Here is a 13,901-nt window from a genome sequence, read left to right as displayed (position 1 = left end):
TAGAAACCTAAAATGTTAATATTCCACCAGATGCATTGACATTGACTGAATAAGTGCAAACTACATCATGCAAAATGACAAGTTGCATCAACACCTGTAAACAAAAACGTAATAATATGATCTTTATGAAAGTAGGATTAATTGCAGGACTATTGGATTAAACTGCAATAGTTTTAGCTGGATGGACCTGATAAACTTGTATCTGAGTGGATATCAGCATTCAAGATATTGTTGTTTTTTTTACTTTATTATTGAGATTATTTAGATACACCAGACTAGAGATCAATGGGGACATCATTAAATCTAAATAACTCGACAGTTAGGGGCACAACATCCATTACTCTTTGCTATTTAATGACTCATATTGTCTATTTGTTGTTTTATGTTGAAGGTCTTTTTTGGTCCACCTCGGCCACCGGGAGCACTGTTACCCACACACTGGGTCGCACCGCGGCGTCCGTGGATACCACCGACGCTCCTCCACCGATCAGGAGCGACTGGCTCCGGCGAAACTGCGGGACGCACTGGCACTTCCGCCGGCCGGCTCCCACTACATCGCCGCATGACGACGGCGATGATGATGGTGGTGGTGGTGGTGGTGGTAATGAAACGGAATGGAGTCGAGCAGGGTGGATTAAGTCTGCACAATGAATGACAGGTACCACAAAGCGGCCCGGGATGGCTACCTGGACCTGCTGAAGGAGGCGACTCGGAGGGATCTCAACGCGCCGGATGAGGATGGCATGACACCGACGCTGTGGGCTGCTTATCACGGCAACCTGGAGGCTCTGCGGCTGATCGTGGCGAGGGGGTGGGTAGAAAGCTGCTAGCTGTATGACTTGTCATTAGGGCGTCTGTGTGTGTGTGTGTGTTTGTGTACAACTATGTCCATCTTCAGTCAGTCATACTGGGGAGTAAACATTTTAGAGCAAAGGTGAAGTATTGTATCAATTTCCTTTCATATTACAAACAGTTAGCGGTGTCAGATTGGGCAGAAATAGGTAAACAATAACCCAAAATGACCTTATTTATTAGAAATTATAAGATAAAATAAGATTGCAATGTTAAGTGCATGTTTTCCACTTGTCAAATTTAGCAACTAAAGTAACAATACACCAGTAGCAATGTAGGTCATCCTTTTACTGGGTCCAGCATACCCAGGGGAGAGGAAGGACCCTGACATACTACCAACACCATAACCTCAGGCTTTGCTCCTGGCTAAGAAGAGCCCTTTTACCTGTTTGGTAACTATTCAGTTGTATTTGGGAATGTCTGAAACATACCCATGTTAGGCTAGAAAGTGAATCTTATTTCTGCACATATTTATCAACAGGCCTATGGACCATTTCAGTGACATTTCAGTGAGGGCAATATTTGCATCATACATTTTAGACTGATATTAAACATTTTGAACTAAATTTAGCTTCCACCAGATATTTTCTTTTAACTTCATGATCATCTGAAAGATCATTACCAATATATCATAGCATGAGATAGATGGTCATTTTGTAAAGCCACATAGTACTATGGACTGTGTAATATTTAGCACCTCTATGGCATTTAACACGACACTGTTCATGAAAGCACCTTTACATGGTCATTGAGATACTAATACGACTAGTAAAAAAATGTTATGCAAGTCCTACATTCAGTGACAGTTTTTTACTGTATAACAGCCAGAACATCAATGTTTCCCCATAAAGAGTGATATAAGACACACATTTTTACTCATTCCTGAATCATTAACTTAATGTAATAGGAAACATTTCATTTCATAATTTCTAACTACCAATATGATATCATCAAAGGCAAAAGAAAACCATTCATCAAATTAACAGCAGATAATTTACGGAGGCTTCGTCATGGTATAAATGCTGGCTTTACTCCAGCATAGTGTGCAAATGTTATTGGTAGCCATGAGCAGCCCATTCCTCATATTTTCTGGCTGACCTGGTTTGCTGTCAGCCAGAAAAATGGGGCCCATTATGAATCTGCTTAATTGAGCAGAGTTTGTGAGCGATGTACTGTAAAAGTGAGACAACATCATTCATCAGTGTTTGGTTTATTGAATGCAAAATATCTGACTTGAGGACATTTATTTTTACAGTTATCTTCAAAACACACAGGCAACGAAGGAGTCTACTTGATAATACTAAATTCACTATTTCCCACGGAATAAGTGTAAACAGGCCTCCTGAGGCATTCTGCTGCCAAGAACATATATTCCTGCATTTAAGGCACATAAAGTCCTGATTGACATGAGGTACTAAAATTAAACATTAATAGCTGCAATAATGTTCCACCAAGGCACAGAACTCGTGAGACCTTGGGATATAATGAAGATAAGTTTAATATTGCTTGACGATGTCATGGGAAAGATGCCATGCAGTGCTATCTTTGGCAAGTATATTGCACCGGGCGGCCTGCAGTAACATCAAGCTGTCATAGGGAGTGAAGATGCAAACCACCCATAATGTGATAAAGAACAGGGAAGGGATAAGTAGGCAGAACTATTACCACTGCAGTCAGCATACTAGGACAGACATAAATTATGACACATAAAGCTGTCACATTAGATGGTCTCTACTACAAGCATATTGTATAATCTGAGGGGTGATACATATTTCTTCTTAAAATTGAAATTAAACATAGATAATGCTGTTTATCTTTCTTTATCATCAGTTTATAGCATTTTATATCCCTCCATGTAGATCAGCGCAGGAATAACAGTGCAATTCCTTTGTTTGATTATTTGTTTTATTGTCATTTTCGGGGCTGTTTGCAACATGCTATCCATCATGCACACTGATGACAACCATTTCACTACATTTGAACTCAAGTACCTGGTCCTAAGGCTGCTTTCTCTTTCTGATTTCGAAGCCAATCCAATGCAGACAAAAAAAGAGCAAGGGGGCTGAAATCAGAATGAGACTTCACATCGCTGCCCAGGTTCGGTCTGGCACAGCTGACAGACATTTCCTTCAAAAACCTTACAACGCAATCCATCAATAATACATTTCACCTTCGACAGTAGCTTCACATTCATCGTATCAAATATTCAGCAGACTGTACGAGGCTACATTGGAAGACAGGGACAAGACACAAGACAGTTCAGTAAACATGTAATTTCAGGGAGTGTCAACCCATACAGGTGACTCTATACTGAAAATATAAACATTTTTTAAGTTTAAATGTTTTTCAAAATATTTAGTTGTGATGGACAAGCGGTATACCATTAATAAATCCTGTTGTTTTTTTAAACAATATTATCAGTTGATAATAAGATGTGAAAATGAAACAAATGAGCAAACACATGAGCTTGCATACTGTAGATTTGCGTAGCATGCTCATGATGGGAAAGAAAAGTAAGAAAGCTCCATACACATCTGTCCTCCACATCATCCAAACAGCTGTGATACTGTTATGTTTTGACTTGAGGAATTAAGCGTGACATCACCAGCCATGCACAGTTGTGCTTTTTGAGTCAAGCGCAACCTATTAGGCCTCCCCTGAAACTGGATACAGGTAGAGTAGCAGTGGCACTGGCAAGCATGTGGTCATGTTACAGAAAAGGCAGCAACAGTGCAGCACACAGAGAGGTAACCCTAAGGTCGTGGACTGTTAGCCAAGGGTAAACATTGCTTATAGTTTCAGTTATGGCCCCTGCATAATAGTATATTCCCTTTGACAGATTGTTTTATTTGGACCCTCTATTTGCCAAATGGTCAAAGACTCAAAAAATGAATTGCCTATAAGATCTACTGTTTTGTTGGTTTTCTAAAAGGGCGATGTGGTGTTCAGACTATAAATTATTAAATAAGGCCCCATTAACAACCCACGGATGGCAGGTCAGTGCTGAAAACATAATCAAAAGATCATATGCTTACTCATGAGTGAGTCATCTAAACAGAGGGGCCAAGGATGGAACCGCTATCCATAACCTTGCTGACAGTCTGAACAAGAACTGGAGACGTTTATTTAGTTAATCTGAAGTCACTTGAGTTAAAATATTCTATATAACATCTTTCTGTTGGCCCACAGAGGAAACCCTGACAAGTGTGACATATGGGGGAACACACCGCTCCACCTGGCAGCTGCCAATGGTCACCTCAACTGCCTTTTCTTTCTGGTGTCTTTCGGTGCCAACATTTGGTGCCTGGACAACGACTATCACACGCCACTGGACATGGCCGCCACAAAGAACCACATGGATTGCGTCCGCTACCTGGATACCATCGCCACCAAGCAGACAGGCCTCAACACGAAGCTGGTCAGCAAGATGAGGGACCGGGCGTTTCGTGAAGCAGAGCGGCGGATCAAGGAGTGTGTGAAGATGCAGAAGAAACACCACAAACGCATGGAGCGGAGGTTTCATAGGGAGACCTCTGAGGCTTCGGCTTCAGATGTCATGAGCTTTTCCAGTTACACCAGCAGCTCCATTAGCCACAAGCTGCACAACTTAAATGCAACCACAGTCAGTGTGCCATATTCCCAGGTCAGCATTTTTTACCTATCTATTCTATTGTTTTGCCTGTTCGCATAGTTTATTGCATGTTTTTTTTTGTTCATTAACTATATATTTTTTGCATAGTACATGTTACAACTATAAAAAAGTTTTTCAATCCCTACTCCTAAATGCATAACGACACTAAGCTATATGCTAACATGGTCACAGTGAAATGCTAACAATTATGTTTAACAGGTAGGCTATACTTTTTGTTGTATACCAAGATGTTAATCATCTTAGTTTAGCATGATAGCATGCTAGCATTTGCTAATTAGCAAAATTATAACTGAGGTTGAAAGGATCATTGCTAGTTTAATAATACAGATTCTGCATTATGGGATGCATTATAATTATTACCGGAAGCGTTCTGATTACCGTTTTTAGTCTGAGTGGTATTGACCAATCACGTTTGAGCAGGCTTTTGTTCAATGCAGGTAAACCGTCCATGTGGAGATCAAAAGAGGCTGAATGCATTGGCTTAAAAGCAATCTGGGAATCCAAAGGCTACCATCTGATGAGGATTTATCTTTTTATTGGTTTAAAATTAGCTTGTAAACTGACTACTTGTGGGAATTTTGGCCTGACATTGCTTTGGAGGGGAAGCAAAGGGTTCACCAAAGTTGTTACAATCCATCATCTGGGCACCATGAATGTCGGTTCAAAATGTCAATGCAGTCCATCCAAAAGCTGTCACGAAATGTCATTAAAAAACGAGAATGTCAACTGCATGGTGGTACTAGAGGGAATTAGACGGATCACCAACGTCAGTTGTATACATCCTCCAGGGACCATGAATTTCAGTACCAAATTTTATGACAATCCATCCATTGTATTTTAGTGTTTGACCTACTGAAATAACCCACTAGCAATAGCCAGTTTGACATGAATTATAACCAGAATTTTAGTCATTTGAGATTGTGGCTAATTGCTGTATTTATTCATGTCCTGTTAGGCTACTCTTCATGCCACAAACCGAGGGAAGACAAAGATTCAGAGGAAGCTGGAGAAGAGGAAGCAGGGAGATGGGACATTTAAAATCTACGAGGACGGGAGGAAGAGCGTTCGCTCCCTCTCTGGACTTCAGCTGGGCAACGATGTCATGTTTGTCAAACAGGGGACTTACGTCAACCCAAAGGACCGTGGCCGCCGCAATGTCCGTGACATGTTCCCCAGAGAAAACTACGATGCCATTTCACGTGCCATTAGTGAGCCGGACCTCCACGGGCCCGACGTGGACTACTCTGAGATCAGCACAGACTCGGGACACGACTCCCTGTTCAATAGGCCCGGTTTGGGCACCATGGTCTTTAGGAGGAACTATGTGAGTGGGGGGATGTTTGACATCGGTGGTCGGGATGAGGACAGTGCAGACCGATCAGGCAATAACGTGCGTTTACGCAGTCGGCTGCAGCATTACCCGAGTGCAGATGAAGACAGCATCGGCAGTGCACGCAGCCTTCAAGAGAGGAATGTGGAGGAGCTGCCCTGGGAAGACGTGGAATTAGGGCTGGACGATGATGATGAGGCCACCACGAGTCCTCTGGAGGTCTTCCTCGCCGCACAGAGCATGAGTGACTTCTTCTCCATTTTCAAGAGGGAGAAAATTGACCTTGAAGCACTGTTGCTGTGCTCTGATCATGACCTTAAGAGTATCCACATCCCCTTAGGCCCAAGGAAGAAGATCTTAGATGCCTGCAAGAGACGGCTGGAGACCATAGAGGACCCGGACTGCATTGAGGACACAGAGCTGTGAGTGACAGGATTTTCAGTTATACAGTGTTGTGAGGAAATATCTGGGCATATAGTTTGTTGTGCTGTGTTTGCTCTCCAACCCGAATCATCTTCAGTTACAAACCATTTCTTCTATTGTCTTCATTCTGTCCTGCAGATAATAAACGTTGCTGTAGATGGGCCCTCCTGCTATGTGCTCATCCAGGCTTAAAGGTCAGTGGAGCATTGTGGAGTCACGTATGGACAGGGAGGGCGCAGTGATTTACCTCTCCTGGTTCCTCATTGGTAACAAAGCAGAAAGGACACTGTCAAGAGGAATATGTCAAGCAGGAAGAGACGAGTGTGAGACAAATCCCTTACAGGATCCTTTTACAGCGTATTGTCAGCCTCAGGAGGATCACTGTAGATATCTCTTTGTGTCGGTTGGTTGGAGTCCCCTCCACTGCATGTGAACAAACTGAAAGGCAATTATCAGAGTGCAGTGTTCACTGTATGCCATTTGACATAGTGAACAGAGAATTGATGCCCCTGTGGGGTAAATCCTACCACCTCATGTGCCTGCATTGCTCGTGCCTGTGCATTTGCTTAAAAGTGTCTTTTGTCTCAAATAGCTTTGACATTAACCTCATTCTAACTTTATTAGTAACTGTTTTATTTGCAATAGTCTAGGTAACATTTTCACCCAGAGTAACTCGACTGTTTCTTTACTAATATTCCATCTCTGTACATGTTTACATACAGCAAGCCATGTCAGTCCAAGTGTGGCTCACTGGCAATGCAGGCCAATTGTTTATTGAAATGACTGTTATGATTATCTGTAGAATGTAAAAGCACAATATCTTTAGATCATTTTATGAGACACATTATAGCATGTTGCAGTTCAATATTTTGCATGTTCAGTCCATACGGATTTATAAACCTTTGTATATCACTTGTGTCAGTTTTGACAATATGACAGTCTTCCAACTGAGTTTTTTTTTTTAATAACATCTACACAGGAGCATATGTTGATGTTTATAATCAAAATTTAACATTCAGGTGGATTTAAAATAATAAATACTAATGTTTTAATGCTGTAAATGACTTAACAGATATAGATTCATATGTTTTGCTTTCTTCACTGCACTCTACTTACTATATTTCATCTACAGAGTAGCTCAAATTGAAGATGCAGGGTAAACTATATGCCTTTATTAAGGACCATAGTTACCATTGAAGTCACGTCTTCAATCACATTTTGGGGGATTTAATGATTCTATGTGGTTCTATGATTACACACATATAACACATTTATTAGGGAATACTCTGATGCTTTACAATATTCAAAATTGGAGCTTGCTCTTCAAAGCTTTTCAACTTTTTGGGATAAAAGGAATTTAGTATAGCTTCCACAAGAACTAACAACCATAAAACTAAGTATTCTGTGGTTAAAGTGCATGGAAGGCTCTGAAAAAACATGTAGATCATGTTCGTATGTTGATACACATTTAATTAAACAATTAAATGGAAAATAGGAGGATATTAAAAAAAGGACATTTCTATATAGTTTGGTTGGTAGTAAAGCTCTACTATAAGATATACTATACTCACTCATTAATGAACCAAACATGTAAATAAATTGAGTTCCTATTAATGCATAGTGTAACTAATATTCACTATTTGTATGTAGTCATGATTTTTACAGGTCAGTGTGAATCCTGTCTCAGTTGCTGCCTGTTTACAAAGACATCATTTGCCAAGAGTTTGGTATGTGTGAGGTAGACGAGAGAGAGAGAGGCAGACCCAGAGAACGGAATATTCTTGTTTTGGCATCTTCAGCCATAGTGATAATCCTCGCATTCTGCTTACACACCGAGACCAAGTGTCACTGTTTCCTCTGTACACAAAGTCAGGAAGTTTTACTGTAGATAAGTCGCACTGTCTGGAAGCGCCATGCCTCTTACGTAACATTGTTATCAGAAGGAAACAGTGTGAAACTCCCACATGGATCCTGTAGCAGCACTAAACTATCCATAATCTACTTTACATAGACTTTACTGATGTTTTTAATCAAACCATTTCTCTTATTGGTGACAGAAGCCAGACACAACTGTTTTCTTATCACCATTATTGTTGAAAGGAACCCTTAAAACCAACTTTGCCAGAGAATGTAAAATCAGTAAACAAGTCATTAACTCAGGGAGGATGTCCATTTCCCTCCCTGGCTTGGTCATAATATGCTCGTCATTTCCTCCCCTCATCTGCGTAATCTGCTGTGTTTTAAGCTTTGTGAGGTTGGATACAGAAAGAAGAAAAGAGTTAAACAAGGGAGGGGTGAAAAATGAGAAGGCTGCCGCTGGTATTCTATTATTTCCTTATGCACTCTGAGGGTCTTTAGATCTCAGAAAAGGCAGGAAGAAGCAGCTGTTCAGTGTGGAGTAACTTGTGACCTTCTAAAGCTCAACCAAATCAAGTTTAAGGTGACTAGGGGAGCACTGTCAAACATGGCTACTCTCAGCAGTAATGATGAGGAGAACTTGAAGGAGAGTCAGCACAACGTGGACGTAAAGGAGGAGCCGAGGGATCCAGCCACCGAGACGCCCGACACGCTGCTCCCTCAGGATGTGTTATGTGATTCCTGCATGGACAGCCCCAGCAAGGCCCTAAAGTCCTGCCAGACCTGTCTGGTTTCTTACTGCGAGGCCCATCTTAGACCCCATCTGGAGAACGCCAAATTTCAAAACCATCGTCTGGTGGATCCCCTCCACGACATCGATTGTAGGACTTGTGAGGTTCATCAACGTCCTCTCGAGCGCTTCTGTCTGATGGATGGCTGCTGTGTGTGTCTGGACTGTGAGAACCAGGAGCACGAAGGTCACGCGACTGCATCTGTCGGGGAGGCACGGACACAGATCGAGGTCCTAACAACACAATACATCAGCATTTTCTTTTTCAAATTTGCTTGCAAGTTTAAAACTATTTCCTTTTATCATCTCAAAAGGGCTGAAACATATTCATTTATGATATGTCATTAATAGTCGTATTTTTGCAGCATGTGTTGCAGTTCTGTTTGTGATGATTGTTTGTGCTGTAGACTGAGCTGCAGAAGAAACAAAAAGAGATCAGTCAAAGTGCCTCAGCAGCTGAGATAGCAATTGGAAAGCTACAGAGTAACAATGACTTTATTAAGGTATGTTTATGTAAATTTGCATAAATTTAACACACAGTGCTTTGGATTTCATTTCTTTTCTTTTCCCTCTTGGCCTTAAGTCGTCAGTGCAGGAGGTTTGTGTTAGTGTTGAACAGCAGTTTGCCAGGCTGCAGACAACCGTGGAGGAGGCCAGAAAAGGGGTGGTGGATGTGCTGGAGGGAGAGCAGAGAAAGGCCCTCAGACAGGCAGAGGGCATCCAGGCACATCTGGAGCAGAGGAAAACAGAGCTGATGAAAACTGTGTCCCAGATGAACAAACTGTCTCGGAGCAAGTCTGATGTAGACTTCCTGCAGGTACAAAATGTCTGAAATATTTGAGATTATAATAAACAAGTCTCATGTCTCATATGATCACAGACAAAGTTTATTTTGGATGCCTGTGTGTTTACAGTGTACACACAGAAGGAATTTCATCTCTGCAGTTATTTAACAGAGAAAAGTTCTGGATCACAGAAAAAGAAGTTGCATTTATTTAACACTTCATTTTGCGATGTTAATACATGTAACTTTTGTTTTGCTTGTTCCAGGAGTATTCAGAGTGGAAGAAAGGCGTTGCAGATGTATGTCTGCCGAGTCCCTACATCAACCGCATGGCCCATCTAACCTCTTTCGTCCAGGGAGTGACTGATTCTACCCAGGAGCTGTGTGACCTAATCCTCTCCTCCTACAAGGAAAAACTGAAGCATATCTGTGAAAGTGGTGAGTGTATATAACATTCTATACCTGACATTACATCTTATGGTTCCTCATAGAGAAAACAGATTCAGACATGCTTTCTTCTTCTTTCTTGTTAGGTGCTCTTTTTAGTCAAGCCATGGCTGTAGACTTTAAATCTAAATCTTTTTTACTCAGCTCCATTTGTCTAAAACAGCTCTACCAGCACATTCAATTGTACAAAATAAAATTCTCATGTCTTAAAATACTAAATAATCTCTCTGCAAGTAGGCACTAAATCCCAGATGCCAGAATCTGAACATTCACGCCTGCCTGATCCTGAGACGCGAGAGGACTTTTTGCAATGTAAATACACTTTTCGGTATATTTTGTTCTATGTTTTCTGTTGATCGATTTGTCTTCACAAATTCTATTTCCCATGTGTTGTAGACACAAGGAGCTTGACCTTTGACCCAGACACCACCCATCATTTCCTACGTGTAACGGAGGACAACAGAAAGCTGACCAACACCAGCCCATGGCGGCACAGCTACCCAGACCACCCTAGTCGCTTCAAGTACTGGCGTCAGGCCACAACTTCAGACAGCCTTTACCTTGGGAGGCACTACATTGAAGCTGAGCTGGGTGGGGAGGGGGCACATGTGGGAGTCACGTACAACTGCATCGACTGTAAGGGAGAGCAAAGCACCAGCTGCATCACCGGGAACGACTTTTCCTGGTGCGTGGGAAGGAACAGCCGAGGTTTCTCTGCCTGGCACGCCGGTGTGGAGACGCCCTTGGATATCACTGATATTACAACACTTGGCTTGTATGTCAACTTTCCCCGAGGCTCTGTGTCTTTTTATGATGCCAGCGGCCCTATGAAGCTGCTCCACATGTACAACGCTGATTTCATGGAGCCCTTATATGTTATAGCCTGGCTGTCAAAAAAAGACAATGTAGTTTCTCTCGTTTAATGTGAAATTATGTAACAAATGATCATCTGCCTTTACTGCAAGTTCGTTAAAGATATATTATTGTGTTATAAATGTTTATTGAGGTTACATAACAAGGTATATAAAGTTATGGTACATATGGAGGATATTTTCACATACATGTCATTGAAGGTTAAATTTACTACAATCTAGTGGTAACATAAAATGTAAGAAACCTGTGCAGCAGTAAGCGTGTTAGGAATTTACTGCAGTTTTATTGCAACTATATTGCAAAGTACAGAGTCTGCCAACAATTCTTTTATTTGTTTTACAAGTGCATTTGCTGAATTATTATATAGCTATAAGAGGATTTATTGTTTATGAAGGGACTGTAAAATCATCAAGTTAATACAAAAGTACTTTGGGAATCATTAACCTCCTGAAAGTGTACTGCAGTCAAGATCAGGCATTAAAATCAGTTTCATTCTCGTCATAAACTGGATTTACAAAGTGCACACCCGTCTGAGACAAGGAGATTGAATGATTTGTTTCATCCGCATACACGCCAGGAATATCAGGCAGCATGTTCGGCCTGTCGAAAATGGGATTGTCAAAGCCGTGGTCGATGGGCCCGTCAAGGTCATCACTTTTTCTCATCAAGCTGCTCAGAGACGGCAGCGACGGCAGCGACGGCGCGACGGCATTGATGACGGCATTCGAACAAAGCCCTTCCAAATCAGGGCCCCTACAACGATGATTGTAATCATAATCAAAACTCCGAACACAGCTCCAACCACCGTCCCAGCACTTCCCCCAGTCTGATCACTGCTGCTCCCAGAGGAGGCTTGAAATTCAGCCCCGGTGATTCCCATGTTGAGGCCATGAGAACGGGCATCTTTCAGTATTTCCCTGGCCAGACCCTCGGACTGCAAGCCCTTGTCACCGTCCACAATAACCACCTGGATCTCAGACGAGGAACCAAAAGGGATGACCCCCATCAACCGCTGGGACTTGAAGACTTTAGACATGCCCAGCTGAATGGATTTGTATTTTGGCAAGATAAGAAATAGGTGATGGATTCGTTGCCTGTAAGTTTGCATGTTGAAACCATCGGCGTATTGAATTGTGACAATGGCACCACAAACACCACAGCAGTGTCCTACAGGGAGGAGAGGCTTCTTACAGCTCAGAGAGGGACACGTCACAGTGTTACATATCTGCTGATGGTTTACAGAATTCCCACAGTCGCAGCCAGAAGGATCCCCACACGCTTGGTTCCCAACAGTGACGACGGAGGATCCGTGAAACTGCAGCTGGCCTGAACGTGAGCTGAGATACTCGGAGAACTCAGATCTGCTGTCAAACTTCTTCCCCAGCACAGACGTCGATTTGACAGGAATGCTGGACTGACTGGAGCTGGTGTCCACCCTGAAAGAGGAGCGGGCTTTAAAAACCACGTCATCATACTGGCATGGGACACTCTCCTCATGGACCGAGAATAAGAAGTTTCCACTCTGCAGGTCTTCCTGGGTCGCAGCTGCCTGCCACAGAGCTGGGTTGAACCACTGAAGGGACTCTGTTTCCTTGAACTGGGTCGTGACGCCAGCTCCACAGCCTGGGTCTTTTCCGCTCACAACATAAAACCCAGCTCCTGAATTCAGGATGAACTCTCCGTCAACTGGCAGCCTCATCTCCTGCACAGCATGCGTGGTCTCCACGAACACAGACACTTTTCTCTGAGCCGGAAACTGGACTATGTCGTTGCCACATGGAACAGCCTCTGTGTCCCAGTTGGTCTTGTTCTCGTAGTTGGTGTCAGGAATCCACTGTTTGTACAGGGCATCCACTGCCCCGACAAGACAGAGGAAAACAAGGAGCACGTCTGGTGTTTTCAGCATCCTGAACATTTGTGATGGACTGAGAGAACATAAGTTGACCTTTGTTTCCAACCTTGTGACAAACACATGAGTGCACACAGCTCCCCAGTAAAGATGATGAGCTCTGAACCACATCAACCCGCACAAGCAGGTGACCTGTAAACGATTTACAATTCTGCCAAAACAGATCTGCTTTATAGTTTTTTCCCTGTTATTTTTAGTTTGTCTATTATAAGAATACCCTGAACATTTATGAAGACATTTCTATGTATAGTCCAGTGGTCATCATCAGGCATGAACACCCATTCTTCTTTGGCAGGGATGAGATTGTCTAAAGGGGTAACTCCTGGACAGTCCTCTTAGCTCCTTTTGCCCCTCAGTTACTGGAGTCCGCCTGGAAACTTTGCTGAACATCAGGAACGCTGTTAAACTAATGACAAAACATAAAGAAAAGCTATTATTTTAAGTTTGTACAGAGACATGCAGAGACCTTTAAGGGAAGCAAATGTAATAATTTACCTCTTGACTTATTAAGATTAACATGAAATCCAATTCAGTTACAGATAAAAAACTGAATATGATATTTAACAACTTTAAATTCCCTTTAGGACGTCATCCAATATTATCTGTCTCTATTGTGATTAAGTAGGTCTTCATATTATATTAATAAAAGCCACTTCATTGTGTAAGCTCCTCGATTGTGTTGAGTTTAATTACACATTTCATGAATGCCTTGCTCTTACTATTGCTTTCGTAACAGCTTCGTGTAACTGCTTTGCTGTATTTGCAAGCTATATATTGGATTTCCAAATGTGTCGAGTCAGCAGGGTTTCACTCATCCAATAACACTATAATCCTGCTTTCTGGTACAGGTACCAGGATTATGCATGAAAAAAACAACAACACACGCCCTCATTGAACCTGAATATCCCCCGAGGGAGTGTCAAATCACGAGGCACAGGCGCGTGCTGTAGAGAAAATTAAAGGCCTATGTTGTTTATATGGAAT

At 42.2% G+C, this 13,901-nt stretch overlaps 3 protein-coding genes across 5 annotated transcripts; 2 read left to right on the top strand and 1 right to left on the bottom strand.

The window, feature by feature from the left end:
* The first annotated feature begins 549 nt into the window (after window positions 1-549).
* ush1ga (Usher syndrome 1Ga (autosomal recessive)) lies at window positions 550-7,224 on the top strand. 2 transcript variants are annotated; one of them, XM_054608043.1, is made up of 4 exons: window positions 550-811; window positions 4,042-4,495; window positions 5,460-6,256; window positions 6,396-7,224. In XM_054608043.1, the coding sequence occupies exons 1-4, from the start codon at window positions 648-650 to the stop codon at window positions 6,397-6,399; spliced, it is 1,419 nt and encodes a 472-aa protein (XP_054464018.1). In that variant the 5' UTR covers window positions 550-647; the 3' UTR covers window positions 6,400-7,224. The 2 variants fall into 2 exon arrangements, with proteins under 2 accessions (XP_054464018.1, XP_054464017.1); XM_054608042.1 differs by lacking the exon at window positions 6,396-7,224 and having other exon boundaries at window positions 5,460-6,260.
* A 1,333-nt stretch (window positions 7,225-8,557) lies between these two features.
* LOC129098665 (tripartite motif-containing protein 16-like) lies at window positions 8,558-11,071 on the top strand. Of its 2 annotated transcripts, none has more exons than XM_054607745.1 (6): window positions 8,558-9,135; window positions 9,312-9,407; window positions 9,488-9,721; window positions 9,955-10,126; window positions 10,373-10,447; window positions 10,532-11,071. In XM_054607745.1, the coding sequence occupies exons 1-6, from the start codon at window positions 8,722-8,724 to the stop codon at window positions 11,056-11,058; spliced, it is 1,518 nt and encodes a 505-aa protein (XP_054463720.1). In that variant the 5' UTR covers window positions 8,558-8,721; the 3' UTR covers window positions 11,059-11,071. The 2 variants fall into 2 exon arrangements, with proteins under 2 accessions (XP_054463720.1, XP_054463719.1); XM_054607744.1 differs by having other exon boundaries at window positions 10,370-10,447.
* Window positions 11,072-11,083: 12 nt separating this feature from the next.
* Window positions 11,084-13,601, bottom strand: amn (amnion associated transmembrane protein). The gene is given in 2 exon segments (XM_054607742.1): window positions 11,084-11,711; window positions 11,714-13,601. Coding segments are annotated over 2 exon segments (1,548 nt in total). The 5' UTR covers window positions 13,029-13,601; the 3' UTR covers window positions 11,084-11,478.
* Window positions 13,602-13,901: the final 300 nt, after the last annotated feature.

The sequence above is a fragment of the Anoplopoma fimbria genome, chromosome 11, assembly GCF_027596085.1.
Source record: "Anoplopoma fimbria isolate UVic2021 breed Golden Eagle Sablefish chromosome 11, Afim_UVic_2022, whole genome shotgun sequence".
Lineage (NCBI taxonomy): Eukaryota > Metazoa > Chordata > Actinopteri > Perciformes > Anoplopomatidae > Anoplopoma > Anoplopoma fimbria.
This window is presented reverse-complemented; position numbering and strand designations above follow the sequence as displayed.